Genomic DNA, 17538 nt, shown 5'->3' with positions numbered 1-17538 from the left:
TGTTAGTAATACCTAAGAGATCATGAGACGATGCTACTTGAGTTCTTATCATGATCTGATGAGTGCAATAAGACTTAAGTTCTGAAGTTCTTGATGAAGGAGCTGATGAAAAAAATGAGGCTAATCAGCATAAGTTCGAATAAGAATAAATATTATTTTGAATCACATAAAGTTGTGAACTCGCGGCTAGCTGTATCCCTGAACCATTGAGGGTAACACAAATATTGGATTATGTGTTTCTGTTGAGATAGTCAAGTTCAATGAGTTGATTTTAATGACTGTAGTTTAATGGAGATCAAACATATTGCTGATAAAGAAGTTTACAAGTTGATTTCATATAATAGAAGATGTGGAAGTTAGCTGTTTAAATGTGGAGAGTTGAACTACCTGTTTTAGTGAAAAAAATGAATCAGTGGAAAATTTTGTAATTTTTAATCATATGAACGAGAATTTTATCATCAACACACCGGCGTTATCTGATTATCGATCAAGATTGTAATGAGTTCACAATTATTTATTTATTAAATTTAGAATCTACTAATTAAATAATAATGTTAGTAATTTAGACTAGTATATGTACATGACTATCATGAAATATCCTGAAAGAATATAAAATTGATTAATTGATTCATTAATTAATTAACAAATAATTAAGAAATTAAATAATGATTATTTAATATTATATATATGAGAATTTTAATTAATGAAAATAAAAGAATGCCATTGAGATTAAGATTGGAGTAATAGTAGAATTGGACCAATATATATTTTTTATTAATATATTATTAAATGTGGATAATATGCAACATAATCGTACAAGAAAAATATACACAAAATCCTCTTCTCCTTAACAAGCAAATTTTCAACCACCACATAATTTGTTGAGAAAAAAATTTCGGCCACTTTTTCTTGTGCCGCGATCCAATATCGATGCAAATTCGTGTAGATTTATAGTATAGTTTACACGAAAAATATAGATTTTGATCGTCAACATGTCAAGAGATGAAATAAGTTAATATAAAATAAAAGAAAGACAATTACGACTTAAAATCCAAATATTTTGATATCCATTATTTAGAACATAAAAATAAATATTCTGGTCGCTCCATGAACCGCGATTTTACAAAACCACAGCGAGATCAGTAGCGACTCCAGTTCGCAGGGAAACAACACCCACTCCTGCTGCTTGATTGTGCTTTTGCCTACGGATCCTGGTCTCAATCGATGGACTGAAGGTCGCCGCAGATTGATAAAAATGGCGGCTTTCTTACCTCAGTATCAGATTATCAAGACCTGTGATCACGTTGTTCTTGCCGGTAACATTTCGGCGATAATTGTTTCTTGTAGTTGGCCATACGATAGTGTGACCCTAATCATTGTTCCAGCTTTCCATTTTACACTTCTTAGTTTCAATGATTTAGTATTCGCGTTATTGAGTGATTGAATTCCCTTCCTTTTGTATTGCTCTAAGCTAAGTAACCGATCACTCGGAAGTTTGATTAAGCATTTGTCCCGATGATGTAAATTTTCTCGTTTTAGTATTTATTTTGTCGAATTCGTGGGTTTAGGACAGTTTAGGTTTTCTAGATGTAGCATGTGTGCTGTTAGTTTGTGGAAATTTGATATTGAAAGTTATATGCACAGAGTGACATCACATGATCAGATTTAGTGGTAACAAGATAGTTAAGAATCAACTTAGTTTCAGCTTCACATTGAACGATTGGACAAATGCTGGTCAAGATCCTGTGGTGGAGGTGTTTATTTTAGTGGTTCGAAGGAACATGTATTTTTTTTACAAGAGTTGGTACATATTTCAGATTGATTTTGAGTCATTGCATGTACCATTTCTTAGTGCAGACACCCCATTCACGTTAAGTCACTGAAAATTTTACTAGTAAAGGAAGAAACTTTTGCATTTCGTGTCATTGGCTTACAAGCATCTCATAATTTTGTCGTAGTTGAGGATTTCAGTGACCTGTGGCCTGTCATCAAGAAGGGATTTGAAGAACGGCTACCATTTAGAAGTGTTTTTCTGAACAATAAAACCCGCAATCCGGTTATGGTCGATGAACTACCCGCAGAATTCATATTGACTACTGATGCACGACTCCGTAGTCGGTTTCCACAAGAGCAATCGTTGTTTTGGTTTCGGGAACCATATGCTACAATCGTTCTTGTTACTTGTGAGGTAGTTCTTACAATTTCTGTTACTTCCTTTGAGTAGGTAAATATGTTTACCCTCCTCTTAGCTTAGGTCTATGCCCCTTCACTGGAAACTGCTATCATTTCTTCTTACACTTTTTCTGTTCATGATTATATCCTTTCTTCGGTCATGATTATTTTTCATATTGTTGGCTCTTGTCTAGGATCTTGACGAGTTTAAGAACATTCTTAAACCACGCTTGAAACTGATAGTTCAAAATGATGAACGAGAATGGTTTATTGTTTATGTGTCTAAAGCACCGGCTCACAATGATCAGGCCACCAAGATGGCCAAAAAGGTGTATGCCAAACTTGAACTTGATTTTAGCTCGAAGAAAAGGGAAAGGTAATAGTTCTACCACGCCATTGTGAAATTCCAGGCATTTTGTGTTCTATATTTGAGTAAAATGTTTACATCAGCTACGTTTGACATTTGGCTGTTTCTGGGATTGTAATAGCCATTTGGTTTACAATTTTTTCCATCGAAATATTTGATCTTCACTATCATGGTCCCTCTTCTCTATCACTAATATCAAAATTGTATCATGATTGTTTTAAATCCCATTCTTGTATTATACTGGTGTTTTGTAAGAAAATTTGGAACTTAAGTAAAATGGAAATAATATAATAGCTGACTATGGTTATAATAAGCTATGTGAAGATCTGATTTCAAATGCTTCACTTAGGTGCTGCAAACTAGATATCCACGGGCCTGATGCAAATTTCTGGGATGGCTTGGAGGCCAAAATCGTCGAGTGCATCAGAAACACACTTGATAAACGCATTCAATTTTATGAAGAGGAAATCCGAAAGCTCAGTGAAATGCGATTCATGCCAGTTTGGAACTTCTGCAACTTCTTTATCCTAAAGGTAAAATTGATAACTATTTTTACTGTTAGAAGAAGGCAATGATTCAAGCATACTGCTTATCCATTGTTTTCCACTTTTCCACATAATAAAAAAAATTGAGGGTGTCTATTAGTCTTTCGATCTTCGGCTGCAATTGTATGAAGATTTAAAATATATAGCATCACAAATTTGGAAATCTGCAGTGCTCGCTGGTTACCCCTTATTCCTTAAATAGTGAAACTTTAATTGTATCAGGGTCAAATGGATCATTGAATCAATAGTCGCTTTTTCTGTTTCCCCTTGCTCAAATGATCGAGAAGAAATTGGATAATCTGGTCCATAACAAATAAAAACAAAGAAATTTTGATAGTCTTTTGCCTGTCTAACTCCTGACATCTGTCATAAATAACCATTTAGTTTTTGCTGGAATGTATGAGTTCCTTTCCAATCACTTAATTAACTCTTGTATTTATTTCTGTACTTTTTTCGGGCATTCAGTATCTATTTTCGGGGAGCAACTTTGAGATATTATTTTCATATCAAGATTTCTCATGTGTATTCCATCTCTGTTGACAGGAAAGTCTGGCTTTTATGTTTGAAATTGCTCATCTACATGAAGATGCATTGCGTGAATACGATGAGCTGGAACTTTGCTATTTAGAAACAGGTGTCCAACGAGCTTTTTACCTTGTTTAACACTGCTTTGTGGAAAGATATTGATTCTACGAGTCATTTTCTTTTCAAATTTTAGTGAATAGTTTGTCATCATTGACGTGTTTCTTAGGCTCTTATTCTTTCTTTTATGAAGATCCATTCTCCATGTGTCATGTAATGATAGTATTGCTCTTGTACTGTTTGACTGTTCGCAAAAGAAATGGTAATTTACATATGAAGGTATTAACATTGATGGTCTTGGAACATAAATATATAATAAAAGGAGCCGACCTTGAACTATCCATGCATGTTTTTGATTATACATTTGTTTTTTCCAACTCTTTCCTTATTTTGACATTATGGTTCACTTAATTAAACACAGCATTAGGCTTATTTGCTTGCTCTAGTAAAATGAACTCGAGTTCTTTCTACATTTTGCACATAATATTGTCTTCTCCGTGTGTTACATGTTATTTCTACTGTTATTTTGGTGCTCCTCCATCATCCTTAGTTCTGATTGCAGTTTATGTAGTTGTCTAGATGTATGACCTGACTTTGTTTTGCATATCTGTGCATTATAGTTAATATGGTTGGAAGACGAAGGGATTTTGGAGGATTGGAGCCAGAAGATGATCAAGCTATTCTTCTTGACCCAGGGAAAAAGGCATTAACTCAGATTGTTCAAGATGACACATTTAGAGAGTTTGAATTCAGGCAATACCTCTTTGCTTGTCAAGCAAAGGTATGAAAGATTGATGATTTGTTTTTATTTAGGCTTTGTTGTAGCTTGTTTAATTTTTGTTTTAAAAATTGTTCAAAATCTACGTATTTGATTTTTAACTGTAAAATACTGCACGCATTCTGAATATTATCTCAGTCATTATTTGTATTTGCCCCTGTGCATTTAATTTAATTTCCTAGAGCCCTAGACTTAAATAAATTATCTTTCTTTGCAATGTTCTGAGGGTGTTCTGCTGTTGCCTCACTTAACTCCAGTTACTTTTCAAATTAAGTCGTCCATTTGAGGTTGCATCAAGGGGTTATTCATTCATAATTAGCTTTTCAAAGGCATTGGCAGTGCATGAGGTAGTTTCCATTTACCTCTGCTTGGTATTTTCCTTTAGTCTCATCATAGTTGTTCTGAAGGGAAGTTTTCCTACTGAGTTTCCTATTTATGGGGGTTATTTCAGAGTACATTTCCTTTTTGTATGCGTGAAGTATGGGTAATTACTGCTTGCTTGGCTGTGATTGATGCGACTGCTGCTCATTATAAAGATGGATTAGCAACACCTGACGTGGAGAAGGAGTTTTACCGTGTTCAAGGGGAACTTTATACTTTATGCCGGAGTAAGGTAATATATTCTTCATGGTTAAGGATTGTGCGTATAAAATTTAATTGTTTGGCACTAGCAACTTTTTGGCCCATATTCTATGTAATATTCTTCATAGTTAAGGATTGTGCCTATAAAATTTGATTATATGACACTTGCAACTTCTTGCCCATATTCTCTACTATGTGTAATAGTTTGCATGAGAGAGAGATCTTGATGCATATATTGTGGACAGTTTTGATATTCGATTTATAATTCACTACAATGAAAATGAAGTGCAAAATTTATTTTATAATTTCTTGTTACAAGATCAATGGAACAGTCTGCTGAAGTGTGTTATGCACTTATGCTGTGGCAGTTTATGAGGCTAGCATACTTAATTGGCTATGGAGCAGATATAGAAACAAGTCCGGTCAACAGGTACTTTCCCAATTTGTGATTATATAATTTAGTTGGTTCTAGCTCCCACCACTTAAGAATAAAATATATATAACTGCATTCTGTTGGCATATAATGATGAATTGGATCGTTACTCACATATGGAATAGTAATTTCCTAGTTGGCAGTGTACATGAAATGGAAAATAGTAGTAGTGTTGCGGAAATAAAGACGAACTGTTCGACCACCATTAAGTATTCTGACATGTGCTTATTATTTGTCTTATTTATCTTATGAGTAGCGCTTCACTTAGCACGTTACCGTGGCCGAAGCCAGGAGTTTGGCCTTCACTTCCATCCAATGCTTCATCTGAGGTGCTTGCAAAAGAAAAGGTGAGTTTCAGTGAATGGAAAGTGAGGAAATTGCAGCGGGGAACATAGTAAACTACTGTCTTTAATTTTCATTTAGATAGCTCAGTACAATCATAATAATAAGTTGCCTATTTTCCTTTAGCATTTACTACTGAACATGGAAAAAATTACTTAATATTTTAATAAAATATATATCCTTACATTTTATGGACTTCATGATCATCTCCAGATGCCTCCACATTGGCTCTTTTAGCTTGGAATTTGAAACTATCATTTGAAAATGAATTATGTTAAATGCAGTTGTTATTGTAATTTCTAGTGAGTGAAAATTTCACGAAGATGGGTGTTTTAGATGGCATCTGACATTGTTGACTGCAATGTCTTTCTTTGTAGTTTGCATGAATGTATGTCTTTTGTGAAATAGGTCATGCTTTCCCTTTAACCAACAGATTTCTGATTTAAATTTTCTTGCACCATAAATTTCCCAATAAAATTAATCCTTTAAGTTCGAGTGAATCAGAAGAGTACGAGTTAAGTTATAATATAGCGTACAAAGTACGAGTATCGATCCCACATAGATTGATTAGACAATTTACCTCAAGCCAAATTCTTTAGTTAATTAAAACAATAATTGAATTAATTAATAAACTAAATTAATAATGAAGTAAAAAGACCAAACAAATGCAACATAAATAATTAGACTGAAAATAATATATAAACAATTATTAGGATCTCGGTTCACCTACCCCTGAATCTTCTCTAATGATTGAATTTCAATTCATAAATCATGCTTTTCATGAGATTCCCTAATTTATTAATATACTATGTTAATCTAATTAACAAAATGCAGTAAACAAGTGTCCTTGTGTTATTTAACAATTGCAATCGCATTGACAAACCGTGAAATCCTCTAGCTTTCGATTTTCTGTATATGACTATCAACATGTATCCAACTTCATAGAGAGTGAGGGGAGGGAGAATGCGCAAGGGGCGGTTGAAAAATTAAAAATTAAATGTGAGTTGAAAGAGTTGGTATGCCAACGACACAGAATGTTACATCAAAAAGCAAAGATTAAATGGTTAAAAGAAGGAGATCGCAACACAAAATTCTTCCACTGCTTGCTAAACCACAGGAAAACAAAGGCAATGATTACTAAATTGGAAATGGATGATGGAGGGGTTATAGAGGATGAGGGTCAAATTGTTAAATTCATTGTCGATTATTTCCAAAAATTGTACAGTAAGAGATCGGTGAAAAGATTTGGCATTGAAGGAGTGGAATGAGCAACTATCGATGAAGATATGAGAGCTGAATTAGAACAACCTTTCTCCGAAGATGAGGTTAAGAAAGCGGTGTTTGCATGTGACAGGTGAAAGCACCGGGGCCCGATGGTTATACATTGGCATTTTATCAGGATTGTTGGGAAACAGTCAAACAAGAGTTAATGAAGGTTTTTGCAGAATTTGATGAAGGGGGATCATAAATGGGTTGACCAATGAATCGTATATATGTTTGATACCAAAGAAACATGACTCGTTGAAGGTAAAAGATTTCAGACCAATTAGCCTCACAACGAGCTTATACAAAATCATAGCAAAAGTGTTGGCTACAAGGATGAAAGAAGTGTTGTCACATATATTGTCAGAAACTCAAAATGCATTTACCGAAGGAAAACAGATATTGGATTGTTGTTTGATTGCAAATGAGTTGGTGGAAGATGGGAGGAAGAAAAATAAGAAAGGGTGGGTTTTGAAAATTGATTTTGAAAAAGCGTATGACAATGTTGAATGAGATTTTCTGGATTTTGTTTTACAGAAAAAGGGGTTCGGGGAGAGATGTAGAGGATGGATAAAAGGATGCGTGTCCAATGTTTCGTTTTCGGTAATGATTAATGGGAGACCGAGGGGGAAATTTAAAGCATATAGAGGACTTAGACAGGGAGATCCCTTATCACCATTTCTCTTCAATATGGTTGTGGATGTTTTGGGAAGGTTGGTTGACAAAGCAAAAGAAGAGAATTTTATCGGAGGGTACCAAGTGGGCCGAGATAGGGTGGCCGGTGGAAGTATCACATATACATTTTGCGGACGATACGCTATTTGTGAACACGGAGGAACACTTGGGCTTTTTGGTGAGAGTTTTGAAGGAGTTTTGTGACATGTCAGGATTGAGGATCAACTGGGATAAGAGTGCTTTATTGGGTTTAAATCAAGAACAAATGAAGGAGGAAGATATAGCAAAGGGGATCGCGTGCCGCAGGGAACAATGGCCAATAAAATACTGGGGAGTTCCTCTAGGGGGTAATCCTCTACAAGTGTCTTTTTGGGAGCCTATCAAGATTAAGATCATTCGAAAATTGGCAACTTGGAAAAAGGCTTTCTTGTCTAAAGGGGGTAGAGTGACTTTGATTGCTTCGGTATTGAATGCTCTACCTATATATTTCTTATCTCTCTTCAAGATACCAAAAGGAGTAGCGGGGGAGATGGAGAGAGTAATGAGAAACTTTTTGTGGGATGGGAATGAGGGAGATTTACATTGTCATATGGTTAGATGGGAAAAATTTGTCGACCGAAAGAGAAAGGTGGATTAGGTCTTGCGAATATATGCTTGAGAAATACAGCTTTAATGGAAAAATGGTGGTGGAGGTTCAACGTTGAAAGTGATACGCTGTGGAAAAGAGTAATAAAGAGTAAGTATGTGTTACAAGACAATGGATGGGATGCAGGGTTGGCTAAGAATGTGACTTTTAGATGTCCGTGGAAGTTCATTTCTACATCGTACCCGACTTATCACCGACTACTGAGACTAGTGGTTCGAGGGGGGACTAAAATCAGGTTTTGGGAGGATATTTGGTTGGGGGAAACTTCTTTCCGGGATTTGTTCCCTTCTTTGTTTCAGCTATCTTTGGTTCGTAATTTGCCTATTTCATATTTTACTTCTTTTGATTCTTCGTCACATAACTTTTCTTGGGACTTGCATTTCCGTAGATCTCTCCGTGAGGAGGAGATTAATCAGTTATCTTCGCTTTTACTCGTTCTTGAGGGAGTTAGATTGGTCGAAGGGGTTGATGGATTAAGGTGATGCAAGAGCTGAGATTTGTTTGGATCTTTCCGAGAAGAGCACAAGATATGTTCATTCTAGAGCCCGGAATTCAAGTAGGGCCAACAATTAAGAGATTCTGTTATATGATCGTTCATTTCACGTTCTGGACATTATGGCTCGAGAGAAATAACAGAATATTCAACGACTCGTGTGCCTCGATCGATAAAGTATGGGAGGTGCTTAAATTCAGGGTTCCAGCGTCGACAACAAAGATCAAAGAGTTCAGTCATGTGGCTATCTCCGATGTAGCTAGGGATTGGAAGTTTGTAATGTCTTGACGAAAGTGTATTAGTGTCTTTTAATCCGCGGATCACTCATCCTCTTTTTATGTAAAACAATCTAATTATTATATAAAGTAATGTTTCCTATAAAAAAAACTATTGACTCTAGAACAGTTATGTTTGTGAGCTTTGAAATGAGGATTTCTGAACTCATTGCTGAAACAGATTCCCACTACTTGTTCTGTTTTGAAAATACGGACTTCTTATGAAAGCACCATGTATTTCATTCTCAGGCTTGTTTAATTATTGTGAAGCCTTTCTTCCCTTGCCACTTTTTTCTTACTTTTGATTGTGGTTACTTGTTGTTCTCAATTTTTTTTCCTGATTTACCCATCCAATTTCTGTGACCATTCACAAGTTTTTCAGCAAACATTCGAGAAGTTGTTTATGCTAAAGTTTTAGTGATTTTGGTGCCTTTTACTTTTAATAATCTTTCTACTTTGTTTGTATAGATGATACTTCAAGAAACTTCACGGCCTAAACACTTTGACATTCAGAGGAGGCCACTGCCTCTCGAGCCATCTCTTCTTCTGCGTGAGGCAAATCGTCGTAGGGCTTCTCTATCTGCTGGAAATATGTTTGAATTGTTTGATGCTCGTCCAAATGCCGTGGAGAGGTAACTAAACTCAAATATTGGATCATCTATAATTTTAATTGCTTAACCATATTTCTCCTTTACGTACGTGGCTAAAAGATCAAAGAGAGAGGTTAGTTTGACCCAATGATTTGAACTTCTCTTTTTGAAATTGAATGCCATCCTTTTGTGTGTTGGCAAAACCAAACTACAATCCAGATTTTAATCAAAGGAATTGGTTCATAATTTCTTGTGTTTTTTCCCTGTAAAATACATTTTACTATAACTGTTAAAGTTAATGCTCTACCCCTTAAATTACCATTGAAGCATCAACTCCATCAATGGATAGACTATTCCTTTGAATGGTCCACAACATTAATCATCAATTAAAGTTACTCTATTGGCTGCTTGACATTTATGCCTCCCGAACTACATAGCTATTTCTGGTTTATGTGTTCATCTCATCAAATACCATGGCACCACCTACAATGTTCTATTTTAGAATTGGAACATGCAAAGAAAATGGATACAGACTCTTATTTAGTCTGGATCTTATGCAGAAATTGCATTTGTTCTCTAGGTAATTTTTTGAATATATCCTCATTGAAGCTCTACATTTATATGTTAAATGTTCGAGATGGGAATTTAGGATCCCTTTGAGCACTCTGGAAAATCTCAAGTGTAAATTCCAAAAGACAATTAAGGAAAGACACTGCATGTTTGGTTTTGACTGGACCTTGACTGTACTTATGAGCCATGTCAAGTGATATTGGCCTTGATGGCATCCCCTGGGAATACAAACAAGTTTGGGAATAATATTTATGTGTTTAATGTTCGCGGTGGGAATTTAGGATCCCTCTGAGCACTCTGGAAAATCTCAAGTATAAATTCCAAAAGACTATTAAGGAAAGACACTGCATGTTTGGTTTTGACTGGTCCTTGTCGGTACTTAAGAGCCATGATAAGTGGCATCCCCTGGGAATACAAACAAGTTTGGGTATAATATTGATGATATCGCCTCTGTTATTAAAGTTGGCATTGGCATTTGTGAATAGCTATAGCTGTTGGATGTGGCATTGCCAACCTCCTTTGCGCCTTAGGATATAGTGACTTGGAACTGAAACCGGTGAATACAGAATCTTGAGTTGACATGGGTATTTGATATGATGTGACGTTATAATCTAGGATTGCATTCTTCAGTTGGGCTTATAATTCCTTGTAACCCTTTTTAACTGGTGCCCATTCAGATTTAATGCAAGTCCAATAAGTGCAATTAATCGCTGTTGGAAATCAGTTGTTATTACTTAATATGCGCAAAAGAAAAAGGTTACTGTGTTTGATGCCTAGAACTTTGTTCACTTCTAAATGTTTGAATCTCTACATTAACTTCAACTCGTTTTTGGATTTATTTGATAGTTAGTCTTTCCGTCATTCGTCTTGGAAAATTCATTCATTTTAGAAGTAAGTTGCCAATGAGAAAATATTTCCATTTCAATGATGGCATAAAATGAACAGTTACATATGGAATTAGAAATGTGGATGTTTTGTGTGAGATGCACAGATCTCTCTGTTTTTTTTTTTTTTGGTTTTTTGTTTCATTCTACTGGGATTGGATGTATGGGAAGTTTATTACCTTTGGGTTTTGAGTTTTTTTAGCTCATTTTCAATTTGAGTTTCATTGGCAGTTCAGGACTAATATCCCCGTCGCCAAAAGTGAATGCCTTATCCATGTCGCGGACCCTTTCTTCACCTGGCAATTTTGAGGGTACAATTGACCGGCCTATGAGGCTTGCTGAAATATATGTTGCTGCTGAGCATGCCTTACGGAATACAATTTCTGATGCTGAATTGTGGAAATCATTTTCTTCTGTTGCTGAATTTGAGGTAGTGACTTGAAGGATTCACTATTCTGTCCTAGTAATGGATGAAGCCTCTTCCAACATTCTTTCTCTGATTTTCCTTCTAAATATTTGTGCGCATCTACTTTCACATGCTCAGAGACATTTTGAATTTCATTGACTTAAGTTCTAGATATTCTTTTCCAATCTTAAGTTACGATATGTATCTAACTGGAAGCTGTTATTTCTCAAGGAAATGGAGTTTGTTCCATTATTTAATCTTTTAAGAGCTTCTCATCTTTTGATTTCATATTTGCCTAAACAGATATAACATTATGTAGTCATTTTTGTATTAGGGTGAGTTTATTGTTGGTTTTGTTGATTCTCATTTCATTTCTTTGGTATAATCTTTTGTGCGATCTGGGCTTCTTGCATTTCAGAAAAAATATTTGGAACTGTCAAAAGGTGCGGCAAATAATTACCATAATTCGTGGTGGAAGAGACATGGGGTTGTCCTTGATGGTGAAATTGCTGTGGTCTACCATAAGCGCTCAAATTATGATATTGCGGCAAATCTGTATGAGAAAGTTTGTGCACTTTATGCGGGTGAAGGATGGGAGAACTTATTGGCAGAAGTCCTCCCAAATTTGGCAGAGTGTCAAAAGATACTGAATGATCAAGCTGGCTATTTATCTTCTTGTGTGAGATTGTTGTCGTTGGATAAAGGATTATTCTCATTAAAAGAGCGACAAGCATTTCAATCTGAAGTCGTCCGTCTTGCTCATGGTGAAATGGAGCACCCTGTGCCCCTAGATGTTTCATCCTTGATAACATTTTCTGGCAATCCAGGGCCTGCTTTGGAGCTTTGTGATGGGGACCCTGGTATTCTCTCTGTAACATTGTGGAGTGGATTTCCAGATGATATGACTGTTGAATCACTTAGTCTTACGCTGACAGCAACACATAATACCGATGAAGGAGCCAAGGTATTTGTTCTGTTTGACAATCCAACTTCGTTGATGTCATGTAATAATAAAGCATCTTTTACGATTTTTATTTACTCTTTAATGTGTAGGCAATAAAGAGCTCCGATGCTATCGTCCTAATGCCTGGGAAGAATACAATCACCCTTCCAGTGCCCCCTCAGAAACCTGGTTCCTATGTATTGGGGGCTCTCACAGGACATATCGGTCAATTAAATTTCAGATCTCATAGTTTTTCAAGGGTTGGCCCTGTGGACACTGACGATTTTATGAGTTACGAGAAACCAACAAGGCCAATCTTGAAGGTATCACATTGTGAATGTAAATTGAAATTATACTTTTTTTCTGAATTGGAGATGTTATCAGTGGAAACGTGATTCATTTTTATTACCTGTATATACCTTTTCTGCTTTCTACCTAAGAGATTCACTTACTTTATGCTATTGTCTAGGTGGCAAAACCAAGGCCTTTGGTTGATCTTACTGCTGCTATTTCATCTGCTTTGCTGATGAATGAATTGCAGTGGGTTGGAATAATTGTTACACCAATTAACTACTCTCTGAAGGGTGCTGTACTGCACATAGACACTGGTCCTGGCTTGAGGATTGAGGAGGCTCATGGCTTTGAGATAGAAAAGCACAGAGAAGAAGCGTCACAGAATAGAGCCAACATGGCTGATCCAGAGTATTGCCTTTCTCATACTGGAGCTGAAGTCAATAAATTGGCTCTCGAAGATGGCAACATCAGGTTACCCGATTGGGCAAGCAACATTACTTCAGTTTTATGGATTCCACTGCAGGCTGTTAGTGATGGGATAGCTAGGGGAGCAACTGCTGGTCAGTCATTTGCGTTAACTTATGGGAAATTAAAAGATCCTTATATGGTTAAGATTCACTATTATATTAATTCATATCTGGATAGGGATGGTTGTACCCCAAGGACAGAGTTTAGTGGATGGTTTGAGGATGATAGCTCTGAAACTTGAGTTTGGAGTTTCTCATAACCAGACATTTGAAAAGTACCATTTTCTTTTGCCTTCCGAATTCTTCTATGTTTTTCCAAAACATTTGGAGTCAAGTCTAAACCAATTGCGATCAATCACAGGACAATTGCTGTGCATTTTACAGATCCTTTTGATGTGAGTACACGTGTTATAGACAAATGCGATGAGGGTACTCTGCTTTTGCAGGTATTTATCGCACAATTTTTCATAACCAGTCACCTTCTTAAATTTGTAGACGAATGGATTTGTACTACATTCTTCATATTTTTGTACACCAAATGGAGTTGTATGTCACATTTACTTTTATTTGTTGCGCACAACCATGTGAATTTAACCTCCAAAACCAGGGCAAAGTCTGGTTTTTCTATTTGACTTATACGAAAGGATTGTGAAGAAATGTACCTTCCATGCTCTTCTCCCAAGTTTTTGCTTTTTGTGCAGGTCATACTGCAGTCCCAGGTGAAAGCTTCGCTTACCGTCCATGATGCTTGGCTGGACCTTCAAGATTGCTTTGATCATACTGGCAAAGGCAATGGAAGACCAGTCTCCAGGTTCTTTCCATTGATTGTTTCTCCTAAATCCAAAGCTGGAATGCTGTTTAGCATCTGCTTGGCAGACACATCGACCAATGGTAAATTTAACATTGGTTCCTTTCGCTATTTGTTTGATATCCCTTTCGATTCAACTCTTTGGTTTAACTGAAGTACTGGGTTATCGTACATCTGCAGTCAACAAGAAGATATGATCCATCCTTCTCAGTTGCCCACACATTGCACCATATTCATATTGTTATAGACAGACATTTGGAGAACACAAGTTTTTCAAAATTTCAAAGAAATCATCACCTATTGTTTAGTATAAAAATGTTGAAACTTGAAATTAGTTGGAGCAAACAGGAATATCACGGATTGAATGGTTATTGTACCTGCTAGGTATCGACCATTTATCCCGACCTTACAAAGCTTTGTCACCACTCAACCCTTACCTCTGGCACCATTTTTGTTCTATGGAAGACCTCCTTAGTTTAAACAAATTAATTAATTAAATCATCAGAACCTTTCATTGCTTCTCATAGTAGCCACTTCAGAAATTTCCTTGATCAAACTAAATAATATATGTGATGATTAGATATACTTTTGCCTAAACTATACAAAATTATACTTTTGCCTAAACTATACAAAATTTTGTATAAGATGTCAGAGATAGCTTTCTTACATGGTCTACTACTGCTTTGTTTGGTTATTTATCTAGTACATCTTCTCCTTACAGATGATACAAAGGAGTTGCGTCCAGATAGTATATTAAATATCAGATACAAAATTTGTGGATCTAGAAAGCTTGGAGCTCACACCCCTGTGGCTGATGGACTTTCAGAATCTGGTACTGATGAACAACTATTCTTCACCTTTAGGAGCGCCCTTACTTTACAGAGACCAGTGCTGGACCCTTGCCTTGCTGTTGGTTTCCTTCCTCTCCCTTCAAGCGGTCTCCGAGTTGGACAATTTGTGACCATTGAATGGAGGGTTGAAAGGTTAAAGAATATGGTGAATGGTGCTGCTGACTTTGTGAGTATTTTAAGATGTTTTTCTTAAATATTCAAGGCTAAAACATCATTCTTTCGTTGCAATTCTACTTAGGCTACCATTTGATGTTTGCCATGATGAGTTGATTTATTCCACCAGGTGGATGACATATTGTAGCAAGGAGTCTCATTTGTGATGATTTGTTATCTTTGGTCATGTTGTTGGTTGCCTCGACCGCCCAAGGTGGTCTCTATAGGCTGTCAACGGCCAGCAGGCTGTCGAGGCGGTCAATGATTTTAAAATCCTAGTCAATTGTTAAAGTCAAATAATTTTAAAGCTCAATCAAAATCAATTAATTTAAAAACCCTTAGATATAATAAAAACCCTTCACTCTCTTTATATTTGCTTTTGGTTTCAAGTATTCTCTACCACCAGTCACCACCTGTGTCACGATCAGTCCACCACCAGCAAAGGCCGAGCCCAACCCAACAACTTCAAAAGATATTGTTTATCAAAGGCATACTATACTCATGGGAGGTACAAGGTGGTGGATTAGGTAATAGGATTAGATTTAGGGGTGGGAAAAAATACCGAAATACCGAAATACCGAAAAACCGTGCCGAAAAAAATACCGAACTTACCGAAAAAATCGGTATACCGAAAATTTCGGTACGGTATCATACCGTACCGAACTTTTCGGTATCGGTATCGGTATGAAATAATTTTTTTTCGGTATTTCGGTATATACCGAAATACCGAAAATAATTTTTTATTATTATTTTTTTTAGATTTAAGTTCGGTATACCAAAAAAATGTCGGTATACCGAAAATATTTTCGGTATACCGACGGTTTTTCGGTATACCGACAAAATTTTCGGTGTCGGTACGATACCGGTATGAGTTTTTTTCATACCGAAAATGCGGTATACCGAATTTTCGGTATCGGTATCGGTATGAAAAAATTTCATACCGATATTTTCGGTACGGTATACGGTATCGTAGTTCGGTACGGTATACCGTACCGTACCCACCCCTAATTAGATTTATCTTGTTTTTAAATTCCTTAAAATAAGAGTTTATCTCAATTAGTTAGGAAGATATCATTTGGATTAGATAAGGGTTTTTATCTTGGGATAGAGATTCTTATCCTTTAGTTTGGATTGTCAAAAACATTGTATATATCTATCAGAAGCTGAGAAATAAAGGCATTGAATTTTGTTGCTTCTATCAAAGTCGGAGATCGTGAGGTTCTCTCTTCAACGAGCTTCAACCACGATTATCAAAATAGCGAGACGTGGGCGAAAATCTCATAAATACGCTCACAATCTTGCGAGTGGTGAATTTTCTGTAAATCGCCCCATAACTATTCCATTACCCGTGAACGTAACAACCTACCTCAAACCACCTCCAGCCGCCGCCGCTATTGGCTACCACCTTATTTATCTAGTTAGTTTAAATTTATATATTTATTTGCACTTTGCCTAGATTGTATTATATTGTATGAAGTTTTTTTTATACATAAACATTATTTAATTGCATATGCCTACCACGGTGCCTAGGCGGTAGGGGGTTACTGACTGCCTTGCCAGTTGCCACCACTTCCCGCAATTTACAGCATTTTCCATTTTATATATAATTCCTCGACATGACAAAGTTTAGCGATTATAACTCAGAAGAAAACTGACCTATATTCAAATAAAATGATACTGGAATCGTACTAAATTGCACTTTCTTTCCCGTGACAGGATGAGGTGTTATACGAAGTCAATGTTAATCCTGAGAACTGGATGATTGCAGGAAGAAAAAGAGGATACATTTCACTCTCCACAAAACAAGGTATCTCCACATCCTTCTTGGCCCCCCTGCCTCTCTACGCAATAGATCATCCTTCGTACATTTCATCTTTTTCTTCAGGTTCAAGAATCGTGGTCTCAATATTGTTCTTGCCCTTGGTGGCTGGATACGTTCACCCTCCTCAACTTGGCTTGCCAAACGTAGAAGAAGCAAATATAAGCTGCAATCCACGAGGACCGCACTTGGTTTGTGTTTTGCCTCCTGCACTTAGTTCCTCTTTATGTATACCTGCTTGATCTCGCCTTTCTTTAGTAAGTACCATATGATGTAAAGTATTACAAAGTGTGTTGATCTCTTCGATTTTCATGTTGTTGCATTGATATTGTTCAAAAAAAATTCATGATCTTTAGTTTATCAGTCCAGTTTTTGTGTATTCAATTAGCGTTGCATGTAGGATACAGTGGAGACTCGGAAATATCGATTCGTTGTATACAATTTTTCCAAATGAAACATAAGCAATTGATTTTCTTCAGTTTCGTTTGTTCCAAACCTTCGTCATTGTTCTATAAGATAAGAATTAAACCCACTCAACTTTTTAAAGAATCCGCTCGTTTGGTTTTTGAAGAATCTATTATTTCTTAAATAATTGGTGGT

The 17538-nt window shown here is 36.3% G+C and overlaps 1 protein-coding gene across 2 annotated transcripts; it reads left to right on the top strand.

The window, feature by feature from the left end:
* Nucleotides 1–1103: 1103 nt before the first annotated feature.
* On the top strand, nt 1104–17416 carry LOC140830827 (trafficking protein particle complex II-specific subunit 130 homolog). 2 transcript variants are annotated; one of them, XM_073194325.1, is made up of 21 exons: nt 1104–1316; nt 1959–2188; nt 2367–2548; nt 2889–3072; nt 3628–3718; nt 4287–4447; nt 4702–4791; nt 4896–5057; nt 5395–5456; nt 5716–5806; nt 9622–9785; nt 11429–11627; nt 12022–12567; nt 12657–12869; nt 13016–13400; nt 13486–13582; nt 13669–13753; nt 14009–14198; nt 14837–15132; nt 16836–16926; nt 17005–17416. In XM_073194325.1, the coding sequence occupies exons 1-21, from the start codon at nt 1256–1258 to the stop codon at nt 17178–17180; spliced, it is 3756 nt and encodes a 1251-aa protein (XP_073050426.1). In that variant the 5' UTR covers nt 1104–1255; the 3' UTR covers nt 17181–17416. The 2 variants fall into 2 exon arrangements, with proteins under 2 accessions (XP_073050426.1, XP_073050427.1); XM_073194326.1 differs by having other exon boundaries at nt 1107–1316; nt 1972–2188.
* The last annotated feature ends 122 nt before the right edge of the window (nt 17417–17538 follow it).

This window comes from Primulina eburnea, chromosome 4 (genome assembly GCF_022965805.1).
Source record: "Primulina eburnea isolate SZY01 chromosome 4, ASM2296580v1, whole genome shotgun sequence".
Lineage (NCBI taxonomy): Eukaryota > Viridiplantae > Streptophyta > Magnoliopsida > Lamiales > Gesneriaceae > Primulina > Primulina eburnea.
Note: the sequence above shows the minus strand (reverse complement) of the source record. Positions and strands in the feature narration are given on the sequence as shown.

Excerpts from the sequence above, each read along its gene's own strand:
- LOC140830827 (XM_073194325.1), top strand. The coding sequence starts at position 1,256 with ATGGCGGCTTTCTTACCTCAGTATCAGATTATCAAGACCTGTGATCAC. Across the intron at positions 3,719-4,286 it reads ACTTTGCTATTTAGAAACAG|TTAATATGGTTGGAAGACGA; the intron begins GTGTCCAACGAG and ends TGTGCATTATAG. Across the intron at positions 13,583-13,668 it reads CATAACCAGACATTTGAAAA|GACAATTGCTGTGCATTTTA; the intron begins GTACCATTTTCT and ends GATCAATCACAG.